At 32.1% G+C, this 19330-nt stretch overlaps 2 protein-coding genes and 1 long non-coding RNA gene across 4 annotated transcripts; 1 reads left to right on the forward strand and 2 right to left on the reverse strand.

Annotated features, from left to right (window-relative positions):
- Positions 1–5407: 5407 nt before the first annotated feature.
- Positions 5408–5883, forward strand: LOC148771528 (uncharacterized). Its single transcript, XR_016030475.1, has 3 exons — positions 5408–5581; positions 5661–5727; positions 5816–5883. It is a non-coding gene; the product is annotated as an uncharacterized LOC148771528 (long non-coding RNA).
- A 972-nt stretch (positions 5884–6855) lies between these two features.
- On the reverse strand, positions 6856–11157 carry LOC148771529 (protein FAR1-RELATED SEQUENCE 5-like). Of its 2 annotated transcripts, XM_088815417.1 has the most exons (6): positions 10919–11157; positions 10414–10522; positions 8953–9442; positions 8473–8864; positions 7203–8337; positions 6856–7103 (listed from the first exon to the last, which is right to left on the reverse strand). In XM_088815417.1, exons 3-6 carry the CDS (start codon positions 9435–9437, stop codon positions 6944–6946), a joined length of 2172 nt encoding a protein of 723 aa, XP_088671543.1. In that variant the 5' UTR covers positions 9438–9442; positions 10414–10522; positions 10919–11157; the 3' UTR covers positions 6856–6943. The 2 variants fall into 2 exon arrangements, with proteins under 2 accessions (XP_088671543.1, XP_088671542.1); XM_088815416.1 differs by having other exon boundaries at positions 7203–8864; positions 10919–11156.
- Positions 11158–11745: 588 nt separating this feature from the next.
- LOC148771530 (putative beta-D-xylosidase 7) lies at positions 11746–14528 on the reverse strand. The gene is made up of 4 exons (XM_088816029.1): positions 14087–14528; positions 13464–13766; positions 12011–12180; positions 11746–11933 (listed from the first exon to the last, which is right to left on the reverse strand). The coding sequence occupies exons 1-4, from the start codon at positions 14504–14506 to the stop codon at positions 11771–11773; spliced, it is 1056 nt and encodes a 351-aa protein (XP_088672155.1). The 5' UTR covers positions 14507–14528; the 3' UTR covers positions 11746–11770.
- Between the last annotated feature and the right edge of the window lie 4802 nt (positions 14529–19330).

The following is a 19330-nucleotide window of genomic DNA, read 5'->3' on the forward strand; positions in this document are numbered from 1 at the left end:
ACCTCAATTTGAAGATTTCTGCTAGTATTTCGAGGTTGGGATTTATCGGATCGGGTTCAGTGAATTAGGTAATGAGAAATTAGGGATTTTTATATTGAAATAGGGGGAGAGTCATGTGTCACTCCACGTATATGTTCAATCAGCGAAATCAATGTAGGGTGTAAGCCTGGTTGACATCATGTGTGCCACATGTGACATTCCGTTTAACTTGACTGGCAAAGTTAACGGCCGAGTACAAATTGCTAAAAAGTGGCAAATTTGAGGATATATTTCGGGGATGCAAAAGTTTGAGGACAATAATCATTTTAGTGGTATAGTTTAGGGACATAAAATGTAATTTCCCCAAAATTAGCATAGGTTTTCACAAAACAAAGGGATAATTACAGTTTTGGTCCCTATATTATGCACCATTTTTAATTTTGGTCCTTCAACTTTTTTTTTTTTGCACGAAATTATTGGTCCTCACCGTTTAAAATTGCTGTTAGCTTGGACGGAAAAGTCACATGCGAGGCACGTGACAATGTAGATTAACCCCTTCGTTTTACTTATATTATTATTTTAACTCCAATATCACTTTATTCTTACAATTTCGTCCAAATAAAATTAAATTCGAGACTAAAAATGTAAAATGACAAAACATAACATAGGAGGGTTTTAGGAATTAGTACATTATATTATATTCACAAATATTATTAATTTCTTTATTTTAATCGAAAACATTGTAACTAATTTGATTATACCAAAGTTTATTAGATTTTTTATTTGAATTTTATGATTATAATTTATTTCACTATTAATATGTAAAAAATAATTAAACATATATTGTAATTTCAAAAATAATTAAGTGATATTTACCCTCTACAATAAAAACCATGTACCAAATCCCTCTATATTTCATATTTCCCCTTGTGTTGAAAAACCATGTACCAAATCCCTCTATATTTACTCCTCCAGAGGTAAATTTAGGGATGTTAAATCGGTAAAACCGAACCGAAATTTTGGTACGCCAACATTTCATACCGTTTACCGAACTGATTATACGATTTTGTTTGGTAAATAACCGAGTTACATAAGTTTTATGTCAAAATATTTAAAAAGAGGGTGGCTATAATTACCCAAACATGGGGTTTTTTTCTGTAATTTGACTATAACACAGGGGTGGCCGTAATTTGCACATATATCTTATATTAATCTTATATATAAAAGAAAGAAACGCTGGGCAACCCTAAAAACCCTAATGGTATTTATGTAATTATTTATTTTTAATATTTTTTTTTCTAGGGTCCGAGAGGGTTGTACTTCTCGGACCGTAAGAGATATAATCTGGTGCGTACAATTTCCTTAAATTTCAATCTCATCCGTTGATTAATTTGTACGACTCAGTACGATCTAGTACGATATTATAAATTTTAAAATTAATATACGAACCTAGTAAAAAAACATCGTACACTATCGTATACACATCGTACTTTATATAAATTACTTAATTAACCTTATAAACTCAAATTAATAAATTGAAAAACCTTTTAAAAAATATTATAATAATCATAACTATTAGTTAAACTTAAAGTCAAAACCCCCACCACTTCTCCCATTTTCTTTCGAAAAACTCTTGCAGTGCTTCCACCATTTCATTTCTTCTTCAGCGGAAGTGACAGTCAATACTCAACCAAGGAGATATGGATGGGCTCAGCCGCAACAATCAATCCAACTTATGGGTGTATTTGGCTTTTAGAGGCGACACAGTGAATTCGAATTGGGGATGGTTCAGATTGAAGGAATGTAATAATTTGGGGGAAAGTATGCCTGGGCTTGGAATCTCGGGTACGAATCAATCCCCTTATTTTTTTATAAGATTTAAAATATTTGGAATTTTTATACAAGTTATATTGAAGTAAGATTTAAAATATTTGGAATTTTCATACGAGTTATATTGTGAATCGGAGTCGAGAAAGTAAGATTCAAAATATTTGGAATTTTTATACGAGTTATATTGTGAATCGGAGTTGAGAAAGTAAGATTTAAAATATTTGGAATTTTTATACAAATTATAGTGTGAATCGGAGTGGAGAATTGAAGTAAACCCGTGGAGAATTGAAGTAAACCCTTGCAAAGTCCTAAATTTCCATGTGCATCTTTAGTATTAAAACAATCGTTCAGACTCCCTCATCTATAGAATTCAGAAAACCCTAATTATGTTCTATTTATTTGGTTCTTGATTTGGTTGGTGCAGGACTAATTGTTGTAGCAGTGTCAGGTCAAAAATCATCACAGCTCTCTCATCCCTCTATTTTCAAGCCGGAGACAATTTTGGGATAAATTATAGATTCAGAACTCCATCGAGCCGTAGACAGCTTTGTGATAAATAATAGATTCAGAACTCCATTGATTTTTCATTCGGCAGCCTCTCATGTAAGTGATTAAATTACGTAAACCATATATATGCAGGTTTTTCAAAAGCAAGAGATTCCAATAATTTCAGAATTGATGTTCGATTATAGTTGTAAATATGTATATAAGGCGTATTTTTTTTCGTAGGGGTGATAAAAAACCTGATAATCTAAAGCGCAAATTGAGCTATAATGATTCGTATATGAAAACTAGTCACAAGTCTGTGAAGATTGAGTTGCCATCCGCATTTACAGAGTCCAACATGGTATCGTATCTTTTTTTTTTATTTTGCACCTTTTCGAAATTTGTTCAATTATTCTTATTTACGAATTTATTATTAATAGGATACGAAGAGTGCAAAAGCCTGGAATAACAGCGGCAAAGGTTATAAACTGTACAGCGAGAGACATCACGTGAAATGTGATGAGTTTCTTAACCGAAATGTATGAATTTATTTCAACAGTACGAAATAGCTTAATCTATATAGTGCTCTTTTTTTCAAATTTAACCATTGTAGGTTCATAATTTGTTTAGGATCCAAAGCTCGAACATAGAACTTCACTCAGAAAGCTGATAGAGGTAAATAGAACTCTAGACAAGTCTCAAATAGGATGCGTTGAACTAATAGGATTTGGAGCTCTGACTAGAGTCGAAATTGATCAACTAGATAGAGAGGTGCTAAAATGGATAATATACAATTATGACCCGGAAAGTAGCACCCTTAACATTCGTAGTCATTGTTATGGCGTGAATGATGAAGATGTTAAAATTGCACTTGGTGTACCGGCAACATCTCAAACCATTATACTACACACTAAAGGCACCGACGGGCTGAAAAAATATGGACATCTTTTTAAAATCATTGATGGACGTATAGACATAGTAACTTTAGTAGGGAGTCTTAAACAATGCACTAGTGCTGGTGACGAATTTAAGGTGATGTACTTGGCATTACTATTTGGCACGGTATTATTTCCAAGTACTCAACACAACTTGCCGGTACATTATCTGAATCCACTGGCTGTCATAGAGAATATTAAAGAGTTGAATTGGGCCGGTCTCATCCGAACAACTCTAAATGAAGGAATCAGAAAGTGGAAGAATACAGAACATGCATATATAGGTGGATCTTTGATTTTTCTTCAGGTACAAATTTAATCAAAATTTAATCAAGGATATACAGTACAATAATTACATTTGAGACACTCGTTTCATAGAAATAATAATTGTTTTTTTTTTTGGTCATTTACAGGTGTTCTTCTTCGCGATCGTACGTCCTCCTGGTTCACATTATGTTTTTAATTTAGCATTTGAAAGGCCTTTCATAACGTTTTTAACGAAACAAAGGGTTAATTCGTTGACCGATGATATACACAAAGATGTTCCATACTGGAATGCCATGGTAGCTTATTTAAAATATTTTTCTACATTTTGAATATTTTATTGAAAAGGGAATATTTACACTTTGTGTTCGAACTTTTTTATAGGAATGCTACTTTGCTTTGAATGAAATCTCCACGCCGAACCCCATGGATGAGACGAAAGTGAGAAAGGAAGATATTGATACAAGTGGAAATGAATTGAACGAAATACATGATGTGAGGGGTGAAGAGTTCATGACTTTTTCATACGATGACTCTGACATAAAAAATCAATTGTCGTTGTTGATTGCACGAGTAAGTAATATCGAGAGACAAGCAAAGTATGTACAAGATGACTTTTTCATAAGAAATCAATTATCGTTGTTTGGTGCACGATTAAGTGGTTTCGAGCAACAAATGACTCAGTTAATGAATACCATGGGTGAGGTGCTGATCCGATGTGCCACCCGATCTGCTAGTGGAGATCAATTTGGAGACCAGCCAAGTAGTCAAGAAAATGTTGATAAATTCAAGGATGTACTTAAAGAACTGAAAATTTTAGAGTTAAAAATTCCATCAATGATACGGGATACATGGGATGTAATATGTCGCAAGGCAAACAATGCACACATATCATCAAACGTTACCGGACAAAAAATCGAGGTAGATACCGTATTGAAAAAAAAAATAGATGAAGATACCGCGTTGAAGCAAAAAATAGAGAAAGATATCGCATTGAAGAAAAAAATAGAAGAAGATACTGCGTTCAAGCAGAAAATAGAGAAAGATACTGTGTTGGCAAAAAAATTAGAGAAAGATACCGTGTTGGAGAAACAAATAGAGGAAGATATCATTTACATCCACGAGAATGAACAACTTATTAGCGCAAAAGAGAAAGAAAGTCCAATAAACCCTGTAGGAGCAGACTTCGACGCCATAATCAAATTCTTGTTTGATCCAAACTTGGATCAGAGGTAAGGCAAAAAAAATTAATATGCATGTTTAATAAAAAAAAATATAATTTTCTTTTCTCTCATATAATTTGGCAGTACTTGGGTGATAAACTTTGGAGGACGAGGATGCAACAGGAAGAACTTGATGGGCTTGAAGCCTTGTGTGTTCATAGATGGAATTGTAAGCATGCTCATAACCCTTTTCTTTTTCCTTTTTTTAACCAATAATATTTTGAGACTTGTCTACTAACTGTACAGAAATAAAATATTTGAAATGTAGGTAATAGATTGTGTAGCATTTTTGTGCACACGAAATAGTATAGAGGGTAGAATGGAAGATGCTCGATGGTACTTCCCTGCAATATTTGCCGTATGTCTATGTTTAATCTAATTTTTCAATAACGCCATTAGATAAAATTTTCAGTTTTTGTATTATAAGTATTCATAATTTATTTTGTTGCAGCAACTTTGTTTGACTGGAAATTTTCCCGATGAGCATATCATAAACACCATTGATTATTGTACAAGTTGAATGGATGATTGTTATCAGATATACTTACCAGTAAATGATCTCCGTGGTCACTGGTTCCTTGCAATTATTGACTTTGATAACAAAGAGGTCAACATTTGTGATTCAGCAGCATCGAGAAAATCAAATGATTATAGGAGAGATTTACTCGATCAAGTGGTTGGTTAAATATTTAAAATTATGTCTAAGCATAATTCAAATTGTCCTATTTATATATTTTTATAATTGCAGATTATTCGAATGGAGCATTTGATACAAAAATGGAGACCAAAGGAGTACGCAATAAAAAACATAAAAGATAGTTTCAGTTATGAATATCCAGACTGGGTTCCTAGACAACCAAACGGGTATATATATAATAATAATAATATGTTAAATTGTCAGTATTTTATTTATCACCATTAACTAGTGTGACTAATATGACAGGTACGATTGCGGACTATATGTTTGCTTGATAATGATGTTTGAGATGGGGGCAAAACAATTATCAGACGTAAACATTGTTATTAGATACTTTACAACTTTAATGTCTATAAACATCCTCATTTTAATGTTGTTCTAATGAATCTATTTCATATTAGGAACAATCGATCGGTGCCCGACAACAACTTGCCTATGATCTCTACATAACCGAACATAATAGGTTTGCTTGGCCGAGATAGGATTTTCTGTGCTTGATCTAGACGTTCGATAGTAGTAAGTACAATTATATTGTACTTATGTTATCTATGTATTACATTTTATATTATTGTAGTTCTTTCAAGGTACAAGTAGGATTAATTCATTTGTTTGTTATGCCTTGACAGGTATTATTGAATTCTAGCTTATGATCTCCATGGGCAGTTTACTCACGTATGCATTATGGAGTTTGATAAACAAAATTATTTTTCTGCTTCGAAATTTGACTCATATACTCCGTATTTTTTTCCTTCTTGTTTATGATTAGTTGCACATGTATCCGAAGACTGGATTTTTATTCAATTTGGATTTTTGAGTTTTTTAAGTTTGTGCTACCGTGGTTGGTTCGTGGTATTGTTATGATTAGTTGCACATTCGGCCAAATATTTTTTTTTTCCTTCGGTTTCTAAATTTCTGAAATATGCTATCCGATTTCACTGCTTCCTCAACATTACAATCTTCTTCATAAAATACGCAATCTGGTTCACTGGCACATGATTGGTTCAAAAAGGTCATGTTAAAAACTTGTTATCTAATCAAGCTCACACAAACATGCTGGTAATTAAATAGGATCAACTTAACTATTCGATCATTAAAATTAGCTGAATAGGATTTCTAGAGGTAAAAGTGCTACTAAATAAATATATTCACATGTTATCATCGAATTGTAAATATCAAAAGGCAGATATCCAATTCAATATTTTTTGGAATCGCCTCAATCAATTCAATATTATTATAGCACACATCAAATTCAATAACCACTGAGCTTTAAATTGAAACAAAAATTTGCCAAATAAATAGACATAAGTTGTGATCTGCCTCAATGAAATTGATTATTATTGCACACATAAAGTTCAATAACCAATGAGCTTTAAATTGTAACAAAAATTTGCCCATAAATAGACATAAGTTGTGATCTAAAAAGACATGCAACACAAATCAATAAAGTAGCTGGAAATAAACCGTATAAATTTCAGTTGATAAAAAGAAAATCAAAATTTCAATAGCTATTCAAAAAATGAAGAAAAACATCAAAATATAAAACTACTAGATGTTTCTCCTGAATTTTGAGAACATTCTTGTTGTTTACCACTACTTCTTTTAGGTCTTGACTTCTTGGCATGAGCATTAGTACGTCGAGAGGCAGTGCCGGGATTAGAAATACATGTGCTAGCTTTATGCCCAAGCTCCCTTTAAAAAATATAGCATAACAAACAATAAGTACTATTGAAAACAATAAATATTATAAGACATGAGTTTGCTTAAAACAAACTCAAAGGACACACATACCCGCAAAAACTACATTTTTGTTGCTTGGCACGACTTGCCCCTCTCGTCTTTATTTTTTTAGGATCATTGACATTGCTAGATTTTGCACATACTGGGGGATCGTCAACATTTTCAAAAGATATGTTATCAGTACTGACGCCGTGCTTTGAGAATTCTTCGGCCGACTCATTGGAAATTTTTTTTACTTGCGTGAGGCAGTCAACAAATTTGGACTCCGTGTGAGATGATAGGTAAGACAATTTAAGGAACTCCTTATTTAAATGCGCAAAACGTGCTTGTTGACGTCCAACTACTGGGGTAGCTTCATAAAACTTACTTTTCAGTATTTTACCCGCATCAAGAAGCCAACGAGGATGTATACTTTTTTCTGGAAACTCTGTCATACGCATAAACTTGAAGGACGATATGATATGTCGGCAGGGCACGCCCTCAGACTCAAGCTTCAGGCAACTGCACACGAAGTTACCGTTAAACTTGTCAACAGTTACATAATACCGTGCATCATCAGGTTTGTTGTAATTTTTAAATACAAATTTACAATGTTCTTCACTTATCTTAATATAACTTTCCACCAAAAGACCTTGCTCTGCTTCAATCTCCTCGCGTATCATAAAGAAAATATGCTTCGTGCATATACTAGCAGCATGTTTCTCAAGCCCTTGAAGAGGACTCACTCTGACAGCAGGCTTGAATTTCTCTAAATTGTCTTGCTGACTAAGGAAATAACTTCTTAACCCTTGTATCTTGCGTTGAAATTGATTTACAAACTCGGCAAAACTCATTCTTTGGGTGACCGCAGGTTTGACCAGTGAGTTCATAGATTCAGCCCTCTGAGTTGTACATGCCATGGCCATAAAATGTCCACGAAAATATGCCTCTGCCCACATTTCTTTTTTATTGTACATGTCAATAACCCATTGCTTTTCTGCAACCTCATACATCTCAACCATGTTAAGCCAACTTATCTCAAACTCGTCAATGGAGCACGGTTCCTTCAATAATCTCATAAAATCAGAACAAAAATCTGCCACTTTTATATTTTGTCGGACATTTCTCCCAAGATGCCAACTACAAAGCCTATGTTTCGCTCCAGGAAATTCTGATGAAATTGCTGCTACCATAGATGAGTCCTGATCTGTTAACACAGAACCCGGAACTTTGCCATTCATTGCCTCAAGAAATGTTTGCAACAACCATCGATATGATTCAATTGTCTCGTTGTACATAAAAGATGCACCAAAAATAAACGTCGAACCGTGATTGTTGGTACCAGAAAAAATAACTAGAGGATAAAAATACTTGTTTGTCTTATACGTACTGTCGAATATTAAGACATCGCCAAATAATTCATACTCAGCCCTCGAAGCTCCATCGCACCAAAAAAGTTTTGAAAGTGCCCCTTGATCATTCACTGTGTATTTGTAAAAAAAATTGCTATCTTTTATTTTCATGCTTTCAAATAAAGCTAATGACGTGTTCACATCACCACCTTCAATTCTTTTTAACCGCATACTGTTCAACCAATTGTAACCATCCTTTCTTGTGAAAGACATTTCTCCAACACCCCCAACAAGTTGCTCCAACAAATCCATAGCTTGGCACGGCCTAAACCCGGCATCTGTAATTAAATTCAGCATGCACTTGTCGGGCATTGAAATGTACCTATTAATGGAATCAAATTATGAATTTTAAAAAATTGATGCAACTAACAATAAAAGTTGCGACTAAAATAAACTAGTAAATTTTGTACCTCTTCTTGTAACCTCGTAAATCGTGATTATGTTGAGGCTCAAACTTTGTCACTGAATAATGCCCTGAAAAACGGTCATGTGCAACACGAAAGCATGCTATACAAGCACACCTGGTCACCACTTTTGCCTCTCGCTTTCTAGTATAGTCGTCTTTCGGTCGTCTGCGGAATCCCTCGCATGTGCACACCCATTCCCTGTACTTTATGATGTCATCAGCGGTTTTGCGTTTTACACCTTGTTTCCTAATGCCAAAACCAACTACACCGGCGTACGTTGTGTAGAATTTCTCTGCATCATCAAGACTTTCGAATACTAGTTGTCTGACCGCATCCTCATTGATATTATCAAAATTGAAATCAACTGAACCACCTATATCATTAATACCACGATAGTGGATATCATCATTCTTACTGTCATTCATGCAATTACTTTCGTCGTTATTAGAAGGTGAAATTGGTTTCTCATTTGTAGTATCAAAATCCATCGTACCTACAACATATAATTTTGAAAAAACAAATGAAAGGATTTTCACTAAAATTTCTAATATAGGATAAAAAAAAATTCTAGCAGGTATTTAATTATAATTTATACTCAAACAAACAAACAAACAAAAATTCTAGCAGGTATTAAATTGTTAAATGCCACATAATTACGTTTATACTCAAACAAACATTCCCTTCACATTTTTTCCCGCAACCACATAAACAAACATTTTTTATTCTTCTTCTAAAACAAATCGAAGAACAATATAAATGCTCCACATTTGATATGATTTGAATTTAATAAGGGAATTTCTAGCCACTCAACTATTATATCCGGTGTATTGATGTTCATTACAGAGTACCAATTTTGCATTATCTGTTACAACTCATACCCAAGGTATTTAAATCTAATCCCATCAGATAAATCATAATTAAACATAATAAATCATACTAATCGGAAGAAATAACATAAGGGAAAAAAACCAAAATCAAAGTTATCTGCTAAAAACAAGAGATTAAATTCGACTAATTTTCAATGAAGTAGAACTTACGATCGAGAAATTTCATTGAGAATCAGATTTATAAGTCTATAATCATATCCAATTAGAATCTCATGAATCAAAATAAGATAAAATCTAATTTAACACATAATTCATAGATGACTCAGAAATTGTGCAGTTTCGGAAAATGGTTCATAACTTGACCAATATAATTCTGATTTACGCATACCATATATCAAAACGAAGTTAAGAGAAACATCAGCATGCACATTTAATTTCATAATTTTCATAAAATAAATCATTGATGAAACATGAACTGGAAGATGGGGCTACGAATCTGAATTTCGAATTAGGGTTCATTGAAATCTATATTTCTTGACCTAGATCCCTAAATTCGATTCCTAAACATATAAATCAATTCAACACATAAACATATCTTATTATTTATCATTGATTCAGTAAAGACTAGAGTCCTTACCCCTTTGAAGAAAATCGAAGACAAGGGAAAGAGTAAACCGAAGGATTCTCGGAGCTTTGGCTTGAAGGCTTTTTTTTGCGGCTGAACTTGAAGACTAATGTCTGGTTTTCTGTAAAATTCATGGAATGGAATCTCAATTGTCGACCTCTCATACTGACAAAAAACGACAAACTAGAACACCAAGTATGGTGTGAACTGTAATTAATCATTAACACGCAAATCCTTCAATAAGCCCAACTCCAAATAGATTGTTAAGAAAAATCAATCAAACACGTAGTTGAATAAATTAATTGAAGAAATCAATTGATAAACCGATAAAAACAACCGTCTAAATCTTTGCTAACCCCAGATGTCAATTTTGTTTTCCTGTACACAATAACTACACGAAACACAGTTATATATGGATTTGTCCAATTCATGAATTAGAAAACACACAAAAATCAAAACCCTACACCTTAACTTTCTTGTTTTCCTTTATTCGTAGAGAAGAGAAGAAAGATTATACCTCGACTATATCCCTGCCCGAAATGAACGATTGATGAAGATGATTTTTATTTTTATTGATGATGATGGGCGACGATTTTTATTGATGATGATGGCGACGATTTGTATTTTCTCCCTTTTTCAGACGATGAATAGACAAAGAAAAAAAAGGATTGAAGAGATTAGGGACGATTTGTTTTTTCTCTTTTTTTCAGACGATGAATAGACAAAGAAAAAAAAAGAATTGAAGAGATTAGGGTTTAATGAGAATAATTAGATCGTAATAATTAGATTGTAATAAGCTTGTAAATTATTGATTTTTCTAATTATATTTTTTATTTTAATTAAAAAGGGTTTTTATGTAATTTCAACCGTAATCCAGGGTTCGTACTTTTTTTAATGGGGTTCGTACTAATCATACGTGTCACAATTTTATTGGTTGATCTTCAATCGTTTGGGTCCGAGTAGTACAACCCTCTCGGACCCTAGACAACCCCAAATAAGTTGGAATAAGTTTAATTCAGTTTTCTATAAATAAATATTATTTATTTTAATTAGTTCCCAAGAGACATTTGTATTTTTACTTGAATTTCTCACACGTCACCGATTTTAATAGCATAAGTGAGCTTGTATTACATCATTTATTTATTTATATTTAATTCAATCAATTCTTTATATTCTTCAAGATACAACTGTTATAGTTTGACTTTATAAATTTTAAACGACATATACATTTCTTATAACATTATATAATTTCTTTAAAATATTTATATATAATTATTATCTATATTATTTTTGAAAGAATACAATCTTACGATTTACGATTCGATTGGACTTACGATTTGAATTTTTTGCATATCGATTTCAATTCGATTTACGATTTAACAACCATGCGTACAAATAATTCTTTTAAAAAAAATGAAAAAGGGCACATGTTACCTGCTTTAAGCACATCTGCTACAGCATCTTCGTGTGATTTCGAATAATTTTGCGTACCATAGAGAAGAGAGACTGCACCACAATCAGATGTTATGTACCTGTTCGTTTACGGTGATGTTAGAGACATTAGATGTACAAGAAGGAAAGTGATTTTTCAAGTTATTAAAGAAGATACCCTTGGAATCCCCATTCGCGACGAGCTGTTTTCGTTAGTAAATCGTAATCAGCACAATTGGGAACACCATTTACGAGATTATAAGCACACATAATCCCGCTCGCTCGGCCTTGTTCTACACAGCTTTTGAAAGGTGGCTGATATGTATCTGCCATATCCTGCTTTGTAACCTTTAACAAAATAAGGAAAGTAGTTTATGAGAAACACCCTAAGAGTTAATTAAAAACATTACGTAATTTCGAATTGCCGAAAAAATCTGTGTTAAAAAATTTAGCAAAGACTCTCATATGTTTTGTTTGACAAAGCACACTGCCCTTTTTTCGAAATTGGCTGTTGACTTACATGAATTGACTAAACTGACCCTGATATTTTCTTTAATAAATAAAATGCAGAATAAGAAAAAAGAAAAAAAATATTGAAATTAACAATGTTAGGGGTAGGGGTGTGAACGAGCCGAGCTAGGCTGTTTTGGCAGGCTCGAGCTCGAGCTCGAGCTCATCGAGTTATTTTTTTTGGGCTCGAGCTCAAGCTCGAGCCAATTTTGACGAGCTCGAGCTCATTATGTTTTTATTTTTTTATGTTTTTTACTTTTTTTTTTATTATTAATTTTTTATTAAAAAATATTTATAGTATAATGAAAAAAAATTATAAAATAAATAAAAAACTGTAGTTATATATATTTTTAAATTTTTAATGTTATTTTTATATTATTATTATAATATTTTATATTATTAATAATAATAATAATAATAAATAATAATAATAATAATAATAATAATAATAATAATAATAATAATAATAATAATAATAATAATAATAATAATAATAATAATAATAATAATAATAATAATAATAATAATAATAATAATAATATATAATATATAAAACATTGAAAAAAAAAAAAAAAAACACCAGCTCGCGAGCTGGCGAACAACTATATTTGGGCTCGAGCTCGACCTCGTCCAAAGCTCGAACTCGTGAGCTCGAGTTCGAGCCGGCTCGGCTCGTTTACCACCCCTAGTTAGGGGTATAATTAACACTTTGAAAAAACATTATTTTTTCGGGAGTGGATAACTAATTCTAATTTGGTTCTGAAAAAATCCGCCAAAATCGATGTGAAATTTTTTAAAACTAGAATTAAAAAAATTGTTCCCAGATCAGAAAATTTGGATAGAAATTGACAAAATTCAAATTTTATTTTTTTCTATTAATTTAACCTTAGTTCATGGGATTTTGCTAATTAAACCGAAAAAGGACAAAGTAAATATTTTTTCCCTTAGAAATGCACTTAATTAATCCTCACATTTCTCTGCAATATATTATATATATATATATATATATATATATATATATATATATATATATATATATATATATATATATATATATATATATATATATATATATATATATATATATATATTAAATGTCTAGTGATGAAAGAGATACATACATGAGCGTCGAACGTAAAACGACTATTTCCGTTCCAACTCTCCAAATCATAGGCAGTGAGATGTTTGCAGCATGCAGAGGCTAGAAGACGGCCGTCTTTGAGGTCACCGCCTTCGAAGCTGTCACCTTGGATTCCGCGAACAAACGAGACCGCATATTTACTTGTCATGAAAGGGTCTTCGCCAGGTGTCTCTTGCCCCCTTCCCCACCTCGGATCTCGGAAAATATTAATGTTGGGTGACCAAAACGTCATGCCCGTCGCCTCCCCTTCATTGTATATTGCTCGACCCTCCGTCCCGATCACCTTCAAATGCATACTCATATATATACGTGTTAGAAGCTAGCACAATTGATTTTTAGTATCATGCATATGCGTAAAATCCCGATAATGGATATCACAATAACTTTACTATATTTCATGACTAATTTATTGGAGATATTAATATTAAATGATACATTTCACTGATAGCTTAAGCTTTTGGTAGAGATAGTCATTCAACATGCTATCAGAGTCGGGCCAAATCCTGCACTTGAGGGGGCGTATTGGAGATATTAATATTAAATGATACATATTTTACTAATAATTTAAGCTTTTGGTTTAGATGGTCATTCAACATAATTTACCTTGGCTATTCGATACCAAAGATGGGCATCAAAGGTGGCGGCGGTGAGTATAACTTGAGGAAAACTAGTCGCCGCGCGGATAGTCCCGTTAAAAAAGAAGCCACTATCGACAGACAAGGTACCGGCTACTCCATGCAGAGCCTCCGACCACCATTGGTAGTAGGGTATACCTAGCCTTGGGATTGCCGATGCCTTATTAACGAGCTGGGAGATTTTTTCGTTCAATGTGAGACGCGAGACCAAGTCGTGGGCCCGTTTTCCGATTGGCGAATCAACGTTGCAGAATGGATACGACTTTGTAGATGGATTAGTGGTTGAGTCACAAGAGAATGGTGGGAGCGGTTGTTTCGAATTAGTTGATTGCGCGTTGATATTCGCAAGCATCATAGAGCACATGAATATTGCAGCTATGAGAGACATTTTACGACAAAATGAATTTCGTTTAACTCCGACTAATAAAGCTTCAACCGTAATGTAGTCGAAAATTGCCGATGAGTTGTCCTTTTCGCTTTTTAGCATTTGTAACGTGCAGTACGCTGCAGCTATCTATATAAATTAATCTACTTGTTCCACCTAATTTATATTATACTTAGCGTCTTAGCCTATTTTATATATACTTTTAGTTGAAACCTATGAAAATAATTTACTTTTAGTTGAAGCCCATGAAAATGCTTTAACATATGCCACAAATACACACCATATATTAGTGACTATATCGTTTAGGATTTTATCTTTTTTCAAAATAAGCAGGAAAATTACATTTTATGTCCCTAAACTTTACCACTAAAATATTTTGTTCTTTAACTTTTGTATTCACGAAATATGACCTCAAACTTGTCACTTTTTAACAATTTGTGTTCCGTCGTTAACTTCGCCAGTCAAGTTGTCACGTGTGGCGCACGTGATGCCGACGTGTCTGTCGAATGTCGAGCTGACACATAAATCAGTCGATTTAAAACCAATTTTAAAATTTCTTAGATCCCCAATTCTCACTTCACTTTTCACACCTGAAACCCTAGACATCGCATCTCAAAATGTCTTTCAATCCCGTAAACACACTCCCAATTTACAATTAGATCTCCAGTCTTGTTCAAAATCATACAGAATTCAGAAGTCAGAAACCCATAACAAATTCGAAATTCCTAAAACCGAAGTTCAAAGATAAGAACTTTGAAGAAACTTACTAAAATCGAAGATTATTGGTCGATTGCGATGTTTCAGTTCCACAAATATTCGATTATTTGCGAAATTAGTGTTAGACGATTTTTTTTTATGCCGAATTTCACCTCAATTTGAAGATTTCTGCTAGTATTTCGAGGTTGGGATTTATCGGATCGGGTTCAGTGAATTAGGTAATGAGAAATTAGGGATTTTTATATTGAAATAGGGGGAGAGTGATGTGTCACTCCACGTATATGTTCAATCAGCGAAATCAATGTAGGGTGTAAGCCTGGTTGACATCATGTGTGCCACATGTGACATTCCGTTTAACTTGACTGGCAAAGTTAACGGCCGAGTACAAATTGCTAAAAAGTGGCAAATTTGAGGATATATTTCGGGGATGCAAAAGTTTGAGGACAATAATCATTTTAGTGGTATAGTTTAGGGACATAAAATGTAATTTCCCCAAAATTAGCATAGGTTTTCACAAAACAAAGGGATAATTACAGTTTTGGTCCCTATATTATGCACCATTTTTAATTTTGGTCCTTCAACTTTTTTTTTTTGCACGAAATTATTGGTCCTCAAATAACGAGTTTTTCTACAATTTTCGTCTACCGTTTAAAATTGCTGTTAGCTTGGACGGAAAAGTCACATGCGAGGCACGTGACAATGTAGATTAACCCCTTCGTTTTACTTATATTATTATTTTAACTCCAATATCACTTTATTCTTACAATTTCGTCCAAATAAAATTAAATTCGAGACTAAAAATGTAAAATGACAAAACATAACATAGGAGGGTTTTAGGAATTAGTACATTATATTATATTCACAAATATTATTTATTTCTTTATTTTAATCGAAAACATTGTAACTAATTTGATTATACCAAAGTTTATTAGATTTTTTATTTGAATTTTATGATTATAATTTATTTCACTATTAATATGTAAAAAATAATTAAACATATATTGTAATTTCAAAAATAATTAAGTGATATTTACCCTCTACAATAAAAACCATGTACCAAATCCCTCTATATTTCATATTTCCCCTTGTGTTGAAAAACCATGTACCAAATCCCTCTATATTTACTCCTCCAGAGGTAAATTTAGGGATGTTAAATCGGTAAACCGAACCGAAATTTTGGTACGCCAACATTTCATACCGTTTACCGAACTGATTATACGATTTTGTTTGGTAAATAACCGAGTTACATAAGTTTTATGTCAAAATATTTAAAAAGAGGGTGGCTATAATTACCCAAACATGGGGTTTTTTTCTGTAATTTGACTATAACACAGGGGTGGCCGTAATTTGCACATATATCTTATATTAATCTTATATATAAAAGAAAGAAACGCTGGGCAACCCTAACAACCCTAATGGTATTTATGTAATTATTTATTTTTAATATTTTTTTTTCTCTACTAATTTCAAATTATAATTTTTAACAATTGTCAATCTCCGATTTTTCATCAATATATCTCAAATCTTAAGAGATAAAGATAGAAATACGATTTTTTAAATCTTAATCTATATATTTGGATTATAAATCTTAATATGCCAGATTTTAAAAAATCAATGTTATATAAAATATGAATAATACTATATTATTAAATTTTACTATGTTAAATTTAGTGTATGATATTTTCTTATTATGCATTAAATTGATTATTTTCCACATTAGAAATAATATCCCGTGCATCGCACGGGGGAAAAATGCTAGTATATATAAAAGAAAGAAACGCTAGGGCAACGTATAAAACCCTAATGACACATTAGTAAAAATAAAATAATTTATGTGTACATATAATTTTTTATCTCCTATTTTGGAGCCATTTTTTTTCTAATTACTTTAACACCAAATCTGGGCTAGCACAATCATAATCCACTACATCTATATTTTTTTAATAATAATAATAATAATAATAATAATAATAATAATAATAATAATAATAATAATAATAATAATAATAATAATAATAATAATAATAATAATAATAATAATAATAATAATAATATATCATTATAATTATTATTATTATTATTATTATTATTATTATTATTATTATTATTATTATTATTATTATTATTATTATTATTATTATTATTATTATTATTATTATTATTATTATTATTATTATTATTATTATTATTATTATTATTATTATTATTATTATTATTATTATTATTATTATTATTATTATTATTATTATGATTATTAAAATGCTATCTTGTGCATCGCAAGGAGAAAAACGCTAGTATTATATTAAATACACACACACACACATACGCGCGCGCGCGCACACACACACACACACACACATATATATATATATACCCTATTGGTAAAGGTTATGTACCAACTCTCCTAATGAGGGTTGGTAACAAACACCCCTTTGATTCTAGTGAATCTTTCTTTAAATGACGATCGGAATAAATTCCTGACCGGCAAAAATGAAATTCAACTGGAATTAGAGCTTGCAAAATACATCTTTAATTTCAAAGTTATTTTCAGAGACATTTGAGAGAGCGATACGAATTCTTGGTATGCAATTACGGCACGTAAGCAGTTAAGTACTGGATATGTTCTTCATTCAATAATTACGTAAAGTAGGTCCTTGAATCATTAAATAAGACGGAACAACGAAAAAAATACATTTTTCATCCCTCACGGTACCTCGATTTTTCACATTTGGTCCTTTTTATTTAAAAAAAATAGATTTAGTCCCTTAGGTTTCAATATCGCATTAATTTACCATTATTTTGTCACTAGTGATGGCGGGCACATGTTTGATTTCGCTAGGTAGTAATGGAAAATTGACTAAAAACAAAAAATGTTAATATCTTTAAACATGAAAGACTATATCTGTATTTTCTTGTGAATAATGAGGACCAAATGTAAAATTGAGGTACAAAAAGTGTATTTTCCCCTCTTAACGTCTATCCTAATTCAATTTATCAAAAAAGAAAAGAAAAAAGAGATATTCTAATTATATGGGAGCAATGGATGGCGTGTTGCTAATGAGATCATAGTGAAATACACCATGTGGTTTTAAACTGTAGATATATATAAAAATAAATATTCGCTAAGCACATATACACTGATACACATGAGTGTGTGTGTGTGTGTGTTCTTGTGTGTAGATCAATGGTGTAAACTACATGGTGTATTTCACCAGGTGTAGGTTCTACAAAACCGATGCCCCGTTAATTGCATATAAACTGACTCCATTCAATAGAAGACATGTGGACAATTCAATAATAATTATATCTCTTCCTTATTGTTCCATTGTGGAGACATGTGTTTCGGCCTATTCTCATTACACATGCATTCACATGTTTAGTCGTTATTGGTTAACTAATTTGAACTATTAATATTAGGCCGCGGTTATATGTAATACTAATTTCACTTGTACAAAACCAAATTATTTTTTTTTTCAATGTATAAGTACTATAATACACCAACTTGTTAAAAAAAATAGAAAAATCCAAATGTGCAATACCAAAAATTCAAAACCACAAAAAAATCTATCACAAAACCACAATACCAGCTCTCATCTTCTCCATCTTCAGAAACCCACAAAATATTTCTCCTTCCTCCTCCATGAACCCACAAAAACCTAAACATTCAAAATCATCAAAATTCAACAGTCTTCGAAAGATGGCAAATATGGAGTCAGAAGACATCAACATAGAAGATTTTACGGTGGAAGAACCCAAGAAGGTATGCATTTATGTGTTTTTTCGATTCAATATTGTTTTTCCGAAAAACATCCTGCACAGACGCGGTTGACATGTACACGTCGAATTTGGTAGGTAAAAATCGACACTGAGATGTCGATTTTGTAGTAGCGAATTCGACATTCATAATGTCGACTTTTCTGCTTTAAACTCGACATCCCAGTGTCGATTTTTACGTATCAAATTCGACATATTGTTGATGTCGAATTTTTTGAATCTTTTTTTCGACGAGTAAGTGTCGATTTCGAGCATAGTTTTTCGACACTTTGGTGTCGATTTTTACCGGTTTCAAATTAAAAAATGTTTCCTCTTTTTCTTAAGGTTGAACAAAAT

Source organism: Erythranthe guttata, chromosome 3, assembly GCF_056151865.1.
Source record: "Erythranthe guttata isolate IM_541 chromosome 3, IM_541, whole genome shotgun sequence".
Taxonomy (NCBI): Eukaryota; Viridiplantae; Streptophyta; class Magnoliopsida; order Lamiales; family Phrymaceae; genus Erythranthe; species Erythranthe guttata.

Coding starts and splice junctions, on each gene's coding strand:
- LOC148771529 (XM_088815416.1), bottom strand. CDS start 9,437: ATGGATTTTGATACTACAAATGAGAAACCAATTTCACCTTCTAATAAC. Junction 8,865..8,952: donor TTACGAGGTTACAAGAAGAG/GTACAAAATTTA, acceptor TTCCATTAATAG/GTACATTTCAATGCCCGACA. Junction 7,104..7,202: donor CAAAAATGTAGTTTTTGCGG/GTATGTGTGTCC, acceptor TATTTTTTAAAG/GGAGCTTGGGCATAAAGCTA.
- LOC148771530 (XM_088816029.1), bottom strand. CDS start 14,506: ATGTCTCTCATAGCTGCAATATTCATGTGCTCTATGATGCTTGCGAAT. Junction 13,767..14,086: donor TTTGGTATCGAATAGCCAAG/GTAAATTATGTT, acceptor ATGCATTTGAAG/GTGATCGGGACGGAGGGTCG. Junction 12,181..13,463: donor GTTTTACGTTCGACGCTCAT/GTATGTATCTCT, acceptor ATTTTGTTAAAG/GTTACAAAGCAGGATATGGC.